This window comes from Glycine max, chromosome 14 (genome assembly GCF_000004515.6).
Source record: "Glycine max cultivar Williams 82 chromosome 14, Glycine_max_v4.0, whole genome shotgun sequence".
NCBI classification, from domain to species: domain Eukaryota; kingdom Viridiplantae; phylum Streptophyta; class Magnoliopsida; order Fabales; family Fabaceae; genus Glycine; species Glycine max.
In genome coordinates, this window is record NC_038250.2 from 8,835,045 (window position 1) to 8,854,818 (window position 19,774).

The following is a 19,774-nucleotide window of genomic DNA, read 5'->3' on the forward strand; positions in this document are numbered from 1 at the left end:
TTTAATACATTTATTCATTATATATTTTCAAAGCTTAAGGCAAAAGAAATTATTGTTCTAATTTTTGTTTGCAAAATAAAAAATTTAGACATGATTAACTCAATTGGATGTTTTTTTGTCGAGTTTGTACAAAAATTTGCACAAACATGATTCAACCCATAAATTTTGACGAGATTGAGTAACAAATTTAATCAAATTCAACCGTGAATACACTTATTCGATATAAGATTGTGTCTGAAATCAAAGCTAACAAAAATCAAATTCTCCAAATACTTCAATGAATTGGGAAGTTATTTTGAAAATGGAAAGGGTTTAAGACATATTTATTAAATGTTGAAAATGTTTTTTTATTATATATTTTTAACACTATGTATACAATTTACATATTTTCATTTAATACTTTCTTGATAAATTATTAAGAAAATGTGTAAATTCATTTTGCTAAAAATTAAACGTTTGGTGTACGTACCAAGAAGAAAAAGTACCCCATATGAATAATGAATCAATTCCTGAAATTATTCCATGCTTCGCTGTCTTTATATGATCACAAGAAGGAATAACGGCATCTCGCCCCTAAACCAACAATAATGTGTTTAACCATTCTTTAAAAAGGGAATCTCTTTGCTATGAGAAACTAGAAAAAGAAAAGGTGTTATATATAAAAAAAGTGATTATAAGAACATTTTAAAAGTACAAACATTTCTTTTGATTCTTTTTACTTTTGCAAAAGTTGTTTCTTTATTTTTAAAAACAACTCCATAACTTGTCTTTGAATTTTGAAGAGTGCAATAACAGGGCAATCTTTGCTACCTATTCCAATTGATCGGCCATTCAAATTAGTGGACTAAGTTAGTTTGGATAGTTAATTAAGACCAACTCATTCCAGAAATATAAGATAAATTTGATAATTAAAGAAGAATAAAAAAATCATAATAAAACTAACATTCTAACATATTAATATTTATAAAAAAGAAACAAATCAAATAAACTAAAGTCCAGTTCATTACTTAACTCTGACAAAAAAATCAAATCAAATCAAAAACTCAGTTGCCCCATTTGTCTTTGATAATTGATGCTTAACGGAACAAGTAGTGGTCTATGGGTTGCCTCCGCAGGCACCATCTGCATCGAGTTTATAAAAATGAATCCCTTTAAAGTTTATTCTAGACAACCTCAATTCCATGTTCCTTTGTCTACCTAGAGCACCTGCCGTTACATCTTAAAATTTAATGGCTTTACTGAGCAACACTGAAACCAGCAAACATCTATCAAGCTCATAATTTTACCTAATTCACTAATTCTAGGTTTTCCTACTTATTTTATATGGTAAATATTTAATGTTTCTTATATTTCTAAAATATTAAATACATTTACGTTTTTATTTATTCTTGTCTTAAATGATTCTAATTTCGAGTTCATATAACATAAATGAATTCTTCCAATTGTGTAGTAATAGTAATTTAAGAGTTTTTAATAGAATTTGGTTTTATAATAAATAACCATAAAGTATACATCAGTATTAAGCACTCCATTCTGATATAAACATTTTTTTAGCAAATATACATTATCCTTAAAAAAAAAGGGCACTTGTTTCGTTAACATGGGATTCAAGGTTCTGCTTAATTACAATTCAATCAATTATAGAAATTATTTGTATGACTTGTTCATTTTCATAAAGATTTTATTTAAATACTAACGGTATGCAAAGTCCGGTGCGCTATGGAAGGTTGACTAAAAAATATGACCAAGTTGAAAAATGAACAAATCTTATTTTTTTTACAGCGTCATCATTAAAAAAATTCTTTTGAAAAATTAAACCTTTGTATTTTGGTGTGTATTACTAAATTGATAACTATTTTAAATTAAAATTCAAACCATAGTTGTAAAACCCAGTTCGGTCCGGCCGATCGAACTAGTTCAATCTAAACTCACCAGATCAGTTTCACTATTGGACCAGTCACGCAATTGACCCGGAATGATCCAATCAAATTCGACCAGTTAGGTACCGAATCCCGATTGAACCGGTCTGATCAGACTGATTTTACAAAAATAAAAAAAATGAATCACCTCTACGATGTCATTTTGATATTTAATTATTATCAATTATTATTTCAAATTTTGAAGTATGGATGAACTTTTTACTCAAATAATGTTAGTTATACATATATAATTCTGAATTTTTAATATATATCGAATCAAACCGAGTCAATTACTAATCCACCGGTTAGACTACTGACCCACTACCTCGACCAAATCAATGATCACACCGAATTTCACAACTATAATTCAAACAATAAGAGTGACTTTAATCCCAATAGTTCAATGGGAGTTCAAGAACAACACATGATTTTGGCCAATGCTTAACTAAAAATCCAATCTCAATCAATTATTTTCTTGCATCATGCCTCCAATACCACTAATTTGTTATCTTTACTTCCTCGAAAATGGTTGGATTTTTTTAGTTTGTTCTTCAAAGTGCATGCAATTAAATCAATAATTTTTTATTTTTTTTGCTTATATGCATCAAGTTTCCTTTTTGAGTATTGTATCTATTATGTGCATTAAACCACCTTTTTGAATAGTCCCTTATTTTATTTTTTATTTTAAATTGGTCCCCTAATTTTTAAGTTATAAAATACTCCTTTTGTTTAATTCATGACAAGTTAATTCTTTAAAAAATTGATCATTTTCAATTTTTGAATACGATTTTGAACCTTTTTTTTATGAATTCAAGATGTGAAACTTATTTTATTATACTCTCTTATATAAAAATTGTAAAAATCAACTAATGTTCGAAACAAAAAAGATTAAATGTAGTGAAAAATGAGTCTCATAAATAATAAGAAAAAATATAACATTAGATTTTTAGATTTTCGATTGATCATAAGACTCACTTTTTATGTATTTTTTATTTTATTTATGTCTCTTTTTTATTTAAATATCAATTGATTTTCATTATATTCATGTAGATGAATTTAATAAGATAAATTTTACCTTTTGAACCGATAGAAAAATATTTAAAATTGTGTCAAAAAATTGAAAACAAATAATTTTTCGAAAGAACAAACTTGTTATGAATTAAATAAGGGAATCATTTTGAAACTTTTTAAAATTAGGAGACCAATTTTTTTTAAAAAAAGTTAAGGAATTATTGGTATATTTTAGCCATGCTAATGCTATTACTACCATTAATTAGGAAATGCACATGATGTTGGATCTCACTTCCAAAGAATAATAGCATTGCCACCAAACTCAAGAAGACATCATTTATCTTATCACTTCTAAATAAACTTTCATAATACTCAAATTCATCAACCGATGATGAAAATAAAAGTATCCAAGACCATGACACACTGGACAAAATAAAATTATAACAGATAATGAAACAAAACAAAGCATTAAGAGAGAATGAAGTTATGTATGAAAATGATAGGTTCCTTACGCTATCAACTAAGAGTATAAAAGATAAAAACAAAATTAGTATTACTAAGAACGAGAGACAAAAACAAGATAATATCCAACTCACCAAGAGCACAACTCCCAATTATAAAATAAAACCATCAATAAAACCTATCAACATAAATCTTTAACATACTCGTCATCATTTTCTTATTATTCTTTTCCTCGAAACAGACATTTCCATAATCATCCTCAGGGAACTTGTTTTAATGGATGACCGAGAATCCTGTCTCAATGAGCACCCTTTGAGTATCACATTGGAGGCAGTATTTATTATTATTATTATTATTAATTTCGTCTTCCCATGCTTATTCAAATATAACTCACAAAATGGCAACACCTTTAAGGAAAGCCTTGACTACGCCCATTGCAACAACTTTGAAGGAACGTACCCTTGACTACTTCCATTTCAACACCTTTGAAGGTATACTCGACTACCTCCAGTACCACATCTTCAAACGAATTGTCAACTACCTCCATTACAATTTATTCCTCAATTGCAATTGATGAATGCAAGAGTTCAAAATGATAAAAGAAATCATATGCATTCCATACAAATATGTGTAAAAGTAGTGTAGTGCAATTGAACTCGCATAAAGTAGCGACCTAAAACAACCACGGTGGATGAGTAAAGTAGTATTGTGTAATTGAGCTCTCATAAAGTAGCAAATATAAGTTGAGCAATGTAACCTAATGTTACTCTCATGGTTTGGGTACAATTATAATAAGTAGCTCTAGTAAATTCAGTTGGAAGGAAGAAATGTGAAGAAAAAATGTTAAGAGACAGATCAAAGAGTGTCATGGGCAAAAAAACAAAAAAGAGAGAGGAGGAAATGAAAGTGTTGGCCGAAAAATGAGAAGAGGAAAGGGGGGACAAGGCAATGATTGGAAGAGAAGAGGGGGTGGTGGTGAAAAAGAAAAAAAATGTGAGAGAAAAATGAAAGTTTTACTATTATAGATGGGTTTACCTGGTTGAATTGCATCCCGGCTTTTATTACTTTTTTTTTTTTTTTCTGTTAGGCCTATGTTTTGTTTGCTTTGGGAACATTAGGTTTCATGTCCCCCAAGCTTTCTTGTCTTGTTCCTTCTTATTTAATTTATTTAAGTACATATATTTAAATTCTAAATAGAGACCTTTTTGTCTCACAAATCAATCTTGGAAGTGCCTTTCTAGATCTACACATTGTCTACTTTTTAACACATTAAGCCCAATAATTATAGAGGAAATAACTGTGAGGAGTTTTAAAATTTAAATATATAACCACTTGTAAACAAGTGTAAATTTATTTGAAAAGTGACCTCAATTGTAATCATACAGACTATAACAGCTTCCGAACATATGGGTCTTGGCTTAGATCTCCACTAAGCCTTTTGCACCGATAAGAATTCAATAATAGATTTCAATCCTTTGATGATTCAATTTTCCTATTTGATCCTTACACACTCTTGAGAATTCAAACTCATTCGATTCCCAATTAATCCTACTACACTTCAAGAATTTTCCTAAATTACACTAACACATCTTCTACCTTCATAAAAATCCTTAATGGTCATTTCTCATTGCATGTTTCTAACACCAACTACATAGCATGAATCATCATTATTAGAGAGATAAAATTAAATAAGAGAGTTGCAACACCTCTGCCCCCGCCCACAAAAAGAAACGAAATCCTTATTACTCGCCCTTTTCTTAATGCATACTGTATTTGTTTATTTTAACACCAACTACGTCGCATGGATAATCATTGTCATAGAGACGTGAAATTTAAAACAATTGCAATCCAAGCACCAACACACAAATTTAAGGCAGAATAGAAAATATTCAGGCCATTTCCACACCTATAATTACCAGTAAACATTATTCAATAGTTCTAGAAAAGTTTTCATTACTAATTAAGTTATTGTTTTAAAAAACAATAATGTAAAAATTATCACCATGTTCATACGCTGTGACATTAAATGAAACAATAGACCACGAATAATCTTTTTTCTTTTCTTTCGTTAAAAGTTATATTTCTTGAGTTATATTTCTTTTTTATATCTTGCCTATGGTGGATTTTATTTTAGTCTCCATCTGAGAGTCCACGAATAAGGTGGAAGACCGACTCTCATAGCTGGAAGTCATCCTTCTGCTGAAGATGAGGTCCCTGTCATTTTTTTTTTTATCGATAAATATTAATTTAATTTTTGTTAGGGAAGGGATCTGAACTCATGACCTTTTCTCCTTTTTCTTTCATCATTAGACCAACTTCTTTCATTATTAGACCAACCTTATATCTCCTCTCGCTAAGTAATTGCTTGAAGATGCTTCTTAGAACAAAAATTAACATAGGTGAGAAAATCTTGGACCAAAAAGACCAAATTAAGGTGAGAAAATGAGGTTGGGCCAAAAAGGAAAAGATGAGAAAATCAGGGTCATCAGAGAGAAACCAATTTATATTTGATTTCGATTTCTTGGAACGCTGGTATGCGTTGCCATGCTTTACAATATCTCAACATTTCTCACACCCTTAGACTAAAGAAGAAGAAGAAAAAAAAAACCAACTTTACTCATTGCCTCGCTTCTTTCTATTCAGAGTCGGAGTCCATGTTGCCCATTGCTTTCAACCCTCTTGGTCTCTGCATAAGAAAATCCAAATTAGGTTTCTTTATTAACGTGCAAAAAGAACAAAAACACTAATATGATATGATACACGACGTAGCAGCAGGTTAAGTCCTTACTTTTTTTTCTCCTACCTTTTTGGATATCTTCTTCTCCCTTACTTCATATCGTTCCAGAGTAAGATCGCACAGCCATGTACCTGGACTAACGAGCTGCAACAACACAATCCAAAATGAACAGTTTGGACATTTTATAGTTTAGGCCATCAATGAAAACGGAAACATAAACAAGAGAAAGAACGATGGATAGAAGTAGTCAAGAACAAGAAACTGAAGATACTAATCAATCATGTTACCAATTACAGAATAAACTATCGGTGTAGCTCGTAAAGTAATACTCTCTCCTATGTAGTTCCTTAAGTAATAAAATTATATAAGTAATCTCTTGAATATTGAATATCTATTATTAATTTAGTCCTTAATTTGATATATTTTATTAAAGTTCAGAGGTCGATTTGATAGATTTTTCAATACTTGAAAGACTACTTGCTATGGACAACTCATATCATTCCTATCACAGTTCAAAGTACATATTAATTCCAGTATTTCCAATCCTGCTTTCCAACATACGCAACCAAACCCCAAGGTTACGATATAAACCTGAACACGACCGAGGAGTACCCACTTCTTCATATTCATCAACTTGTTCAATTTTGGTGGTTTATGAAAAGTCTGTTTATCGAACACTCAAAACTAAAAGGCTTCTGAACAAACCCACAAGAAACCCAAATCAAAATAGCCTGAATAATACACCAAGCAACTATGATTTTCTCACTTTCCTTTCTCTTTCATTTTTATATACACTCCCTCTATCTTTCTATATTTTTGTTCCTAGATAAAGATGCATGAAAACCCAATGTCATTTACCATCTTAAAAGTGAAAAAAAGGCTATAAATATAATATATGATATAATATGAAAAAAGAGAAATAATATATGTAACATGATTGTTTGCAACATATAGTTATCCATATATAATTATTCCTCTTAATAATAATTTCAGCTTTAATTTATTAAGTTCTGAATTTATCTCATCCACTTTTTTACATCCTCCTTATATATCATTTTATTTTCCTCTATCTAGCTGTCTTTCTTTATTATCATAGCAGATATTACATTTACTTTGTTTCTATTCTCTTATATCTTTTTTTTCTATTAGATGAGAACAATATAAACATATGAACAGAATACAACATTTTGCAGCTGCAACAAAGCTCGAAAGAATTACTAGTATTATGCTTGTGTAAATTTTATGAAAATTGACCTGTACCTTTTAACATATTTTTTAAATTATATTCGAGTATTAGAATATCATAAGATTTCCCCACCTAATTCAGTGTACCACAGTTTATAATTGAATAAAATGTATGCCACATAAAGAAGCCCATTCCGCATCAACATTGATTACACCAATTGGATAATTGGATGCGGACGCAGCACCTAATTAAGTGTATCTTCTGTTTCTTCCCTTCCGAACCAAAATATTTATTATTTTGTAAGACACAAATTTTAGGATATATATATATATAAAACATCCTTCCCCTAAAAAGCTTCGCCAGTACTAGATTTGCTAGCATTTATTTGATTATATATGTATTACTTGTTTTAATTTAATCTTCATATAAAAAAATAATTTAAGAAATAAATTTTATGATGTTATAATAACAACAAATAACATGAAGGAATTTTAAAATAATTATATGTATAAAAATTTAATTTTAAAAAACCCTTCAATACTTTTAATAAAGTTATAGGCATTATTACATTGTTTCTGAAAAATCATTATTAAATTAATCACATAAATACTTAAAATATTTTAAAGAAATTTATAAATAAATTAGTTCATCAAAGTTTTAAAATATCACCGTATTCATACTCAATAAAGAAATACTTTTTGAAAAAATTTATGATACCAAACTAAATCTTTAAAAAAATATATTTGGATAACCAAAAAAAAAATTAAATGTCTAATTCTAGAAGAATCAAATAGAGTATTTATCTTTAAAATTATGAGATTAAACTATGTATAAATGTTATGTAGGTTATCGTAGATATAATGTTTTTTCGTTAGAGAAATGCTAGTTAAGGAAAAATATTACTAGTATAAATTAGTGTATGTTATTATAACTTTTAATATATTTTCGTGGTTTTTATTAAAAAAAAAAAACTCTCATTAATATTTAACCTGTGTTTTATTAACAACAAGAACTTTTGAGTTCTCAAACAGAACTTTTGGACCCACACTATTCGCTGTGAACCAAGCTTATGGCTGACCGTGTAAGCCCATCCACAGCTTTCTAACCCTCTGTCTATAGCTTTTCCAGGCGGAGGTCGTAAAAGTAAAAGTAAAAGAAAGGACGCGCACTACCGTACAAGAGCCACAGAATAAAAAATTTATAAATAAAAAAAAGAAAAATAAATGGCCTACCAAATTCTGTCCCAGAATAATAATTATTCTCCTATATTTACTTTCTGTTTTATGTTATTTTCTTTGTATTTTTCCCCTCTATAATACTATCAATTATTATATCTATCATTTTTTACTTTAATTTCTTTTTATTTCTCAATCAAATAATAATTTAATACACATGATACTTTCTAGAAAAAAAGTTTCTTAGGCATCCCATATACTAATATACACCTAGAGAGAAAAGACAATAATAGGAAAAAATGATAATATGACAAGAATAGAGATATAAACCCATGAGGTCAATGAAATGTCTAGAATTTTGAAATATGCAAGTATCACTGCTCTATATTATCTTTTGTTTTTCTTTTGTCTCCCTCTTCCTTCCACCTACATACACCCCACAATAGAGTGTATGCTAATCACCAATATGTTTTTAAGTAATACTTAAATTAGAAGGATTTCCTGATGTTGGATTTTAACGTGATTATTATTAAGTAAAACTTTGCATCTCGCTCTCTTTTCTTAGAAATTAAATAGATGAATTATATTAAAATTTGTATACATTTAATAAAACAAATTTTATCACAAAAATTTAATATGGTCACTAAAACATTACACGCGTTAACTATAATTAAGTCCCCCAACAATTTTTACGGAAAATGATACCCTCATTCATTCTTGTTGATTGTCACAACAATTCTCAAAAAGCGTTTCATTTAGTCAAATTCTAAATTGAAGTCACGTGATAAAAAAAATCTTGTTTTAATAATCAATTACGTTCAAATATTTCTAATGCGTCGATTTCTACAATCTAGGATTTATGAAATGGTCCCTGTAGAAAAACTTCCTCAAGAAGACATAATAATAACTAAATTGAAGTGGAAATAACGTAAAGCTAAAAAAAGGGGGTTAGTGGAGCCTTACATTGAGGGTTCGTTGTATGAATTTGGCTCTCTTCTTGGGTCTCTGGGGAAGCTTTGAACCCTTCAAGAGCAGAAAATCTTCTTCCTTCTCCTTGTTTGTCAAGGCAATCACGAACTTTGGCGGCCACACCGGCGGAGCCGCGTCACCACTGCCGGACGGCGACCCACCACCGCCCTTCTTGCTATCGTGCGCGGTGTCTGATGAGACCACAGACTTGTTATTATTGTCATTAAGGTGGTTGTTTTGGGTCCCCCTCTTATCGTGCGCACCCCTGTCCGGTGAGGCAATTCCCCTAACACTCCCGTTGCTTTGGCCTCCTCTCATAGCACTTGAAGTCTCCGAATTCCTAAGTAAGATGAATGATAATTTTTTTAAAAAAATCAATCACAAGCAAAACCCACATATGATTATTATCCCATATGTTTTCTTTCTTAACCGTAAGAACGTGAAACACGACGTGATAAATAGGGAAAGAAACGAATATGCATTGAGAAGCATTATTTTGTTGTTTGGAAAAATAATAATTATACAAAAAAAAAAAAAACTTTAGGGGAGGGGAGTAGTGGGTTTACGAAATTGACCTTGTGGGTCGATCTAGATCGCAGGGTTTGAACTTTGAAGAGGTTGGGATATCAACCGATTTTGCGTAAAATATGGGCTGATTTTTTGGCTTCTTCGTGGGGTATTTGTAGAAACCGGGGGCTGGTGTGTGCGCCTTTAATTTTATTTTTATTTTACTTCCTAAGATGAAAAGATTTAGATGGATATTTACGAGATTTGTGCATGTGATTCCTTATAATTGACCCAGGTGGTTCCATGGAAAGTTTGGGGCCGTTGGATCTAGATTCTAGAGTGTTCATTGGCTATTTTGTTTAGTACCTTACTATGTGGTTTGATGGGACGTACCAGATCTAACACCTGGTGCCTCATCCAACGGCCACAAAAGGGATTTCTTACAAAATGACTTTAGAAGATGACTTTAGAGGAACACGTGGAAGGAGACCCTCCATTCCATGTTCCTGACAAAGCTAGGGACTAAGAGTAATAATCCTCATGATAATGAGGGGTTCCGGTACGGTGTTATTATTGTAGACCTAGAGATCCACAAAGTGCAGTGCAGTTAGAATATGATCTGGACATCTGGTATGACGGAGGATTAAGTTTAGTATTACTTTTCCACGGAAAAATATCCTCTCCAATTAATGGAGGTTCAAATAGTACTTATCTCACAAATTTTATGTGTCTATCTCTCTGGATTTCTTCAGTAACGGAAGAGGAGTCAGATCCCCCTTTTCCATGTCATGAAACATGATCTCCAAGGATAAAAGCTTAAAGGGGAACCTCCATGATCATTAGACATCATACCCTATTGTTTGGTACGTGTATCATATGAATATCAATCATACACAGTGAGACAAATGCATCAAAAAGCCGAGATAAAACCAATTAATTCCACATCATAAAATAAATACCAGATGAAGATGTGAGAGGGTTTCATAAAAGTTCAATTTGCAGACAGAAAACACAGACCGATAAGATGCCATATATCATGAATATCAACTATGAAATATCAAATTTTTGGTTGCAAAAACATCTAGGATGATGGAATAGAGTATGACAAGATCTTAGATTTGACAGATAGGAAATTCAAGTAAAACACTATTTGAATCTAAAATCTTTCCTATCTTTAGACCGATCGCTATCCCCTTCCTCTTAAATTTTATAAATAAAAAAAATCTGTTGCAAAGGCAAGGTTGGATTTAGATCTTCACCATAGTTTAGATTTTTCAGATTAGTTACTAAGAGATAAGGATGATCCAATATTTGAAAAAGGGTGAAGGATGAAGAGAGTGTGAAGAGATTGCAGGTTTGCTCGTTTTTCTACCAAAAGTAACAAATTAGTATTTGCTTATAAAAAAAAGACTCCCCAACTCTTTTGCCTGTCTTTTTGTGCTTTTAAATATTAGCCTTGAACACTTTAAGTCAAGAAACAATTGATATGAAGACACTGGTGAGGTAATCATTATTCATTACACATTAATGCGAGCTTCCTAAATTAGTAATAATAAAAATTTCCAAATGAATTTTGATTTTTGAGGGAAGAAAAGAAAGACGACCTCACGCAATTACCGTGAGCTCCCCTTTAATTTGGATGAGACATCCGCAAGGACCTGACCAATTGGAGAGTGGACAAAATATAAGCCTCATGGGTCATGATAAATATTCAGCCCAAATGTAGCAAATATCTTCAATGCCCAATTTTATAATATTCACGGTAACATTTGAAACTGAAGATTTCTGCGACTGACATAAGAGACTTACATGTTGCCTTCATCGCATATAATCGGCCCCCGCGCGCACAAAAAAATTTCGTGGCAGACATGAATCCACCCACTTCCACACAAATCCTATATGAATAATAATTTGTTTCCTACATGCTTATCGGATATTTGACTAGATCTGAACCCATTAGCCAAGCATTGCATGGGATAGGAATAAAATCAAAAATTAAATTTCCATTATCAGAAATATCGATTAGAACAAAAAATTATTAACACAAGTAATGATTCGATACTTAAGTTATTTAATTAAGGTTTGGAATTCAATTCCTGACTTGAATATGGAATCACAACTAAAAATATCCCTTTTATCTAAAAAATGAATCAACTGGGTGGAAGAAGAATTACACCTCGCAGCTGTACCAAAAAAATATCAATTATAACACAGAAAAATCTTTTCTGGAAATGTCCAAGAACCAAGCAAAATCGTTTCAAAAATCGAACTGCTAAATCATTAAAAAGGATATTGAACCAACTGTTAATAAAAAAAAATATCAAATATAAAATGATTTTTTTTTATTCAGCTCAATTCGATCTTCGAACCAAATCAAATTGCAAATAGCCAAATTTATTAAATTTTTACAAATTTCCTCATTTTATCTTAAAATTCTAATCTTATTATATACTACATATATTTGTACGTTTAGAAAATATTTAAAAATCATTTTAACCTGTAACTCATAATTTTAATCCAGTTGTGATTTATGATGTGATCTGATAGTTTTAAACAATTTTTTTTATACTTATTATATATTTGACTTTTTAAATAAAAAACTAGTCACTTAAAAATGGTTATAATTTAGAACTTCACTCTTATTTTAATTAATAAAATTTTATTTGTTTGTTAAAAAAATTAAAAGAATATTTCAAAATAAAACAAAAGTCAAAATTAGAGATCTAATTCAAACCCCTAAAAAATAAAACTAATTTTGTTTGAGATGGGGTTCGCTTGAAAGTGAAATTCATGAGCTTGTTAACGGTACCTGGGCACGCACCTCTTGCTAGCTGTTCTACCGCCATCAAAGATGGCCTGTAGCTTGATTTCGAACAGAGAAATTCAATATTATTCTTACCTAAGTTTTACTTGTTTCCAAATCCAACACTCCCTACTCCTTTCCTACAACTCTAGTTTAATTTTTTATATTGATTCCTATGGTAGATATTGGATTCGACGCCGGTATATATTTATTACATATGCTAATAAGTAATCTTAAGGTATTATTTAAGGAATTAAAAAAACATTAGAATGTACAAAATTATAATGTCCATACTCCTATAAATAGGAAGATCCTATATTTATATACCAGGACAGTAAAAAAAAAGGATCTCAACATAAATAAATAAATAAACAACTAGATGTAATAATAAATAAAGTTGAGGGAAGATGCAAAGAAAAATACCTGAGAATTCGCGGAGGAGGTTGCTGCGGGGAAGGTGGGCGTTGACGGAGATTCAGATACCCGTTACTCTGATTAATATTATTATTATTATGAAGGCTAATATGATTGTTATTGTTGTTATTAGTGAGGGTAGCAGTAGTGGGTAAGGATCTACTAATACTAAGATTTGAAGAAGAATCTTTATCGTTTCTAACCACTCTCCGATCCACCCGAACCGTTGTTGTTGTTGTTGTTGTCCTCTGAACCGGGTTGTTTGAAGAAGAAGGGTCGTGTTTGACCTGCACCTTCATGCACCTTAGTCTCTTCCTGTTACCCCACTGCAGCCCCAAATCCGACGTCGTTGCTGCTTGTCTCATTCCATCGGAGCTACCCCTCAGCAACAACGACCCGGCCCCACCACTACTACTATCCCCTCCAACTTTGTCTCTTTCTCTAACGCTATTGCCTTGATGAGACTCTTTATCCATCCTACCTGTCATGGTCACCATTAATTAGGTTAAGTTTCAAGGGATATTACTGAAATAATAACAAAAAATAATAATATGATTACATACATACATTCATACAACAAACAAACTTGAAATTGGTGTTGGATTTGTATTATCTGCCCCTTATTATTATTATTTTCATATATATTGATGATGCATTACGCTTATTACGCATCTAGTGGCACTACTGCTATATTTTAGTCAGATAAAATAAAGAAGGTGCGTTGGAGGGTCCACAGTTTTCGAGAGGGGGAAAGGAAAATGAAAACCATGGGAATCGCGCGGTGTGAGCATCTTCTTCCAAGATCAAGACAAGAAGTGGGTGATGAAAATTGAAAGGGAAAACGGAAATTTATAATTGGATTCAATATGGTTGCACATGGACTGCGAGATTTTCAACCATGATTTGAGGGGAAATGATATGTGAAAAAACGGAAAAATGAAAGGAAGAAAAAAGAAAAGTGATCAAATAATACATGAGAGCTTGGAAGGTTCAATGGCTTCTCTTAGACTTGGCTTGTTCAATCGGTTTGCTTGACTCTGCAGATTTCAACTATTGAGTAAGATTTGCTGTTCAGGTTTTGCTCTTTAAGCCAATTGACTAACATTTCGATTCACAAACAGCGAAAGAAAGAGGTGAAAAAGAAGAATCGAAGAAGGAATTGAACATAGAAATAGAGAAAGTCATAACAGAAACAGAGAGAGAAACAGGGGACTTAAAATCAACTATATTTGTAATCGTTAAAAAAAAATCCAAAATATTTGCAAGGGGAGGAGATCCAAAAGCATGAAATTGAAACCGTAAGGAATGAAAATCAACGCATTACAGAAAACTTGCACGATGTTAGCAACCAGAAGAAAAATGAGACGGTTTTTCGATTTTAGGAAATAAATGAAGAGGCAGGGGAAAATCATGGAACCGAATATTGGATTAACATTACGGTGAAATTCAACACCTCAGTTCCGATTTTAGGTAAGTAAATTTATAATTTCTCACCTAAACTAATCCGATTCCGTCAAAAACCCAAGCCTTAAGACGCGCCACACAAGCTCGCTGGTTTCAGTTCTGAAGCTTTGAAAAATGAAAATCTATTTCTAAACTCCAACTAATAACGACATTTCAGAGCTTCGATCTGCAACCACGGCTACAAGTACAAACTCAGGCACGATCTAGCAGAGAGTCCAGAGTTCCGAAATTCGACGATTTTTCGAGAGAAAAATGTATCTGCAGATGCGAAAACAGAAAACCACAAAAAACTTAGCACAAAGACCAAACATGAAATAGAAGAAGCGAACAATTGAGAAAAAAATCTTTCTCTGCCTCAATTCCAAACCTCTAAAACTAGAAATTAACGAGCACCTTCAAATATCGCAAACGAACGAATGAAATCTTCAGAAGAGAATTAACAATTTGATTCTGACAAATTCTGTCAAATCCTTGTCTGATAGACCTGCAGATAGAAAAAAAATGAGACGAAAAAAACAAAGTCAAGATTAGCGATTTGATTATGCTCAAAATCCAGAAAGAAAAATAGCAAAAGAAGAAACGAAGTTGAAAATTGCAGTAACCTTATTCAATGTTCAAAAAGTAGCAGATCCTCAACATTCACCGTTCACTAATCACAATTCGCGTCGCAGACGCAGTTTGGCGTAACAGAAAATGGTGGAAACGAAGAAATAAAAATAAAAAAGTCCTCAGAAAAATAAATTAGAAGATGTAAGAAGGGTACAGGGTGTTTCTTCTTCTTCTTCTTCGCTTTGTTCTCAGTGATAGAGCGAAATGCTCTCTGTTATATAAATCTTCTGCCACGCTCCGGAAATTCTTTACCGTTGATCTCTGATCTGACGGCTCTCGCTTACCCTCGCTTGAACCATACATAGAAACCCGTTACGTCGTTTATGCGAGCCCTTCTGTCGTTTAATTTTTCTAACGGCGTTACCCCTATTAACGGAATCTGCAGAGCCGTCAGATCCCGATTATTTATTACTTCTATTTTAAAATTGTTTTTTGTTTTATTTTATTTTCGCACTGGTTCATGCTCGCGCCCAGAAATGATGATGGTTGGTATTGCAAGTTAACTAGGGTTAGTTAACCTGATGATGGTTAGTTTTAGCATCATTTACTAAACCAGAACATTGATTTGTTTCTCTTCGGTCTTCATTTTCTGCGATCACTGATCAGATGTCTGGACTTTTGCTTATTTTATTTTATATATACATACATTAATATTGGTTATAAATAGTAAGCAATGTTGTTGATACAGTATTTTTATGTATAATAAAAGTATATTTTATACAAGTTATGTTAAAAATAAGTTTATTTTAATAAATTTTGTATATAACATATAATGAATAGTATTAAAAAAATATTTGTTTAAAAGCGTGTTTTCATCCAACAACTAATAATTAGAATAGACTAAGTATGTTTTGTAGAGAGTTAAAATATTAATAAGGACGGAGGAAGATAGTTCTATTAGGATTTTGGGTGAGACTTTCAAGAAAGAGAGAAGATCTTCTTCTTCGAAATACTTGCAATCTCAAAGGTGGATGACATTGTGATGAATGGAAATGTTGGGATTTAATTCTAAATATAGAAATTCAATCAATCAGTATAATCATTAATTTTAATCATATGCTTTTTATTCATATAAAGACTGTACAAAAATGAATAAAGTCATTTTATATTTTCATAATCAAAATCATGATGAAAACTAAATGCAGAAGCATACCTACATTAGTCATAATGGAATGATGATAAAATGTTGATCAGAAAATTGGTTTCATGACCTTCCAATTCTAGAGAGTCATTCTTTTCTTTCCTGAATTTTTCTCTTCGGACGGAGGAAGAGAAAACTGTACGTTCCTTTCTACAAATGGGACCATAATCCCTTATATTGTTACCATTTATTCGTTACCCCAAATTTGATAATTATAATTTGTCCCTCATCAAATTATAATATCACTCTATCTATACAATTATCATTTCATGACATATATGCCTTTAGCCATACTTTTATATTGATTAGGCCACTTTAATATTCTGGTTAATTATATAATGGCCCTATATATATATATATATATATATATATATATATATATATATATATATATATATATATATATATATATATATATATATATATATATATACACTTACAATCCTTATGAATGTGTTAGACTTTATGAGCTCAAAATTTGCCATTACATGTCTTGAGCATATTTCAAAAATCTTGTCCATTGATTACATCCACATGTAGAACCAAAATAGTTTTCATTGTATCAATCACAACTAAACTCATCAATGATCACTAATGCTGACATAATCAAATGACATAGACTTGTCATGAAATGTGTAGCATGAAAATTACATGCAGGTGGTTTGTACACGTCTATTTTTAATTGGTCCTACTTTACCTCAACAAGATCATTTAATAACCTTAATGTACAAAGTGTAATAACTGAATAATAAACCATATATATTTAACCAAATATATCCAAAAGTCAATATATGCATACATAAAATCTAACAGAGAACATAAAATACATAAAAGTGACTAACTCCCACTAAACCAAAGATTCCTCGAATTGTAAAACACTTATGTGAGCAACATGCTCATGAAAGACCTTGGGTGGAAGTCCCTTAGTAAGAGGATCTACTATCATGGAGTTTGTCCCTAAGTGTTCTATTGAAATTTGTCCACTCTATACCCTTTCCTTAACAACTAGGAACTTGATGTCAATATGCTTCGACTTGGTCGAGCTCCTATTGTTGTTAGAATAAAATACAACTGATTTGTTGTCACAATATAACTTAAGTGGTTTTTCAATTCCTTCCACAATTTACAGCCCTGTGAAAAAAATTTGTTGGACATGTGACCTCAAAAATCTTAAGAATGGGTGAATTAATTTCTCACTAGCAAACTTTTAACCCCCTTCTAAAAGAGATAGGCTCAGAATGCAGAAAAAGCAGCAATCAATTTAATAATGTTCTTTAAACATGAAAGACAAAATTGATTGCAACAAAATAAGTGAGATAAGGGAAGAGAGAATGCAAACACAGTTTTTATACTGGTTTGACAAAGTCCGTGCCTATGTCTAGTACTCAAGCAACTCACTTGAGATTTTCCACTCCCTTTGTAAAAATCTATTTACAAAGTCTAAACCACACAGGGACAACCCATCCCTTGTGTTCAGGAATCCTTAGAACTTAAGAGACCCTCAATCCCTTAATCAATCTCTTTGAATAAGAAGAAAGAAAGAAGAATTCTCTCTTGAAGAGAAGGATATTACAATTGAAGTCCATGGAGAAACTCTTAATGGATTTATAAGTGTTTGCCTAAGAGTTTCTTTTGAGAGAGCACTTGGCAATGAAGTTCTCTTGGAATCTCTCTCATTTCCTTTTGAGAGGATAAGACATTTTGAACAAGCAAAACTCTCTCTTCAAAATTCATGCCCAAGTCACCTATTTATAAGCCTTTGTTGGCCATTCACAAATTCAATCAAAAGATGTGGCTGTTGACAAATTTTCTGAAAACTCTCCATTGGTAATCAATTACAATGCTTGTGTAATTGATTACACAGTTATAATTTGAAGGGCTATGACTTTTGAATTTGAATTTCCAATGTCCCCTTCTTGAAACAAGGCTTTGTTTGTTGAAGCATTCTTGAATTAATCTTGAAGCAAATGCTTATCCTTTAAAGCGACCTTGTTTAATTCTTCTTTGGCATCATCAAAATTCATGTATTCATACATTCACAAATTTTTCAACCATATTCCATGATTTGATGCCTCATAGCATGCCAAAAATTCTGCCGCCACAGTGAATGAAGTAGTAAGGGTTTGCTTGGCACTGTGCCAAGAAACCGCACCACCGGCTAACATGAAAATATAAGCTGAAGTGGATCTCAAACTATCTAGGCATCCTGCAAAATCTTAGTCAGAATACCCAGTAATCTCCAACTGATCTGACCTCTTGTATGTGAGCATATAGTACTTTATTCTCTTCAAATACCTCATAACCCTTTTGGCTTCTTTCCAACAATCCATTCATGGATTGCTCAAATATCTGCCTAATACCCCAAATGTATGCTATATCCGGACGCGTAAATACTTGGGCATACATCAAACTCCCTACAACTGATGCATAGGGAATCTTCTACATTTCCTGAATTTCTAAATTTCCTTTTGGGCACTATTTGAGACTAAACTTGTCCCCCTTAGCAATTGGAGTATCCCCGGATTTACATTCCTGCATGTCAAACCTTTTAAGTACCTTTTCGATATAGCTTCTTTGTGATAATCCTTGAATACCCCAAGATCGATCTCGGTGTATCTGAATTCCTAATACAAAGGAGGCATCACCAAGATCTTTCATTTCAAAGTTTCTTGATAGAAATCTCTTGGTTTCGTGCAACATGCCTATATCATTAGTGACAAGCAGTATGTCATCAACACATAAGACCAAGAAAATGTACTTGCTTCCACTGAATTTGTGATACACACAATCATCAACAAGATTCATCTCGAAACCAAATGAAAGAATTACTTGATGAAATTTGTGATACCATTGACGAGATGCCTGTTTTAGCTCATAAATGGATTTTGTCAGTTTGCAAACCATATTCTTTGGGTCTCCTGACACAAAGTTTTCTGATTGTACCATATAAATTGTTCCATCAATGTTGTCATTGAGAAATGTCGTCTTGACATCCATTTGATGAAGCTCCAAATCGTAATGTGCAACAAGAGCCATGATTGTCCTAAAATAGTTTTTTGATGAAACAGGAGAGAAAGTCTCTTTAAAGTCAATCCCTTCCTTTTGGGTATAGCCCTTCGCCACAAGACGAGCCTTATACCTCTCCACATTACCATTGGAATCCCACTTGGTCTTAAATATCCATTTGCACCCAATGGGTTTCACACCTTCTGGTAATGGGACAAGTTCCCAAACTTTGTTGTCTTGCATGGACTTATACTCCTTATTCATTGCTTCAATCCACTTTTCTGAGTTGGAATCTTGCATGGCTTGATGGAAGTTGACTGGGTCATCTTCCATCATACCATTATTTTCCTCATGTTCCCGGAGAAATACCA

At 32.0% G+C, this 19,774-nt stretch overlaps 1 protein-coding gene across 4 annotated transcripts; it reads right to left on the reverse strand.

The window, feature by feature from the left end:
- Window positions 1–5,879: 5,879 nt before the first annotated feature.
- Window positions 5,880–15,543, reverse strand: LOC100812595 (probable serine/threonine-protein kinase fhkE). 4 transcript variants are annotated; one of them, XM_006595949.4, is made up of 7 exons: window positions 15,250–15,543; window positions 15,041–15,131; window positions 14,678–14,905; window positions 13,193–13,664; window positions 9,454–9,799; window positions 6,181–6,273; window positions 5,880–6,078 (listed from the first exon to the last, which is right to left on the reverse strand). In XM_006595949.4, exons 4-7 carry the CDS (start codon window positions 13,657–13,659, stop codon window positions 6,028–6,030), a joined length of 957 nt encoding a protein of 318 aa, XP_006596012.1. In that variant the 5' UTR covers window positions 13,660–13,664; window positions 14,678–14,905; window positions 15,041–15,131; window positions 15,250–15,543; the 3' UTR covers window positions 5,880–6,027. The 4 variants fall into 4 exon arrangements, with proteins under 4 accessions (XP_006596012.1, XP_003544520.2, XP_040865241.1 ...); XM_003544472.5 differs by having other exon boundaries at window positions 6,196–6,273; window positions 15,250–15,522; XM_041009307.1 differs by having other exon boundaries at window positions 6,196–6,273; window positions 15,015–15,131; window positions 15,250–15,456.
- Between the last annotated feature and the right edge of the window lie 4,231 nt (window positions 15,544–19,774).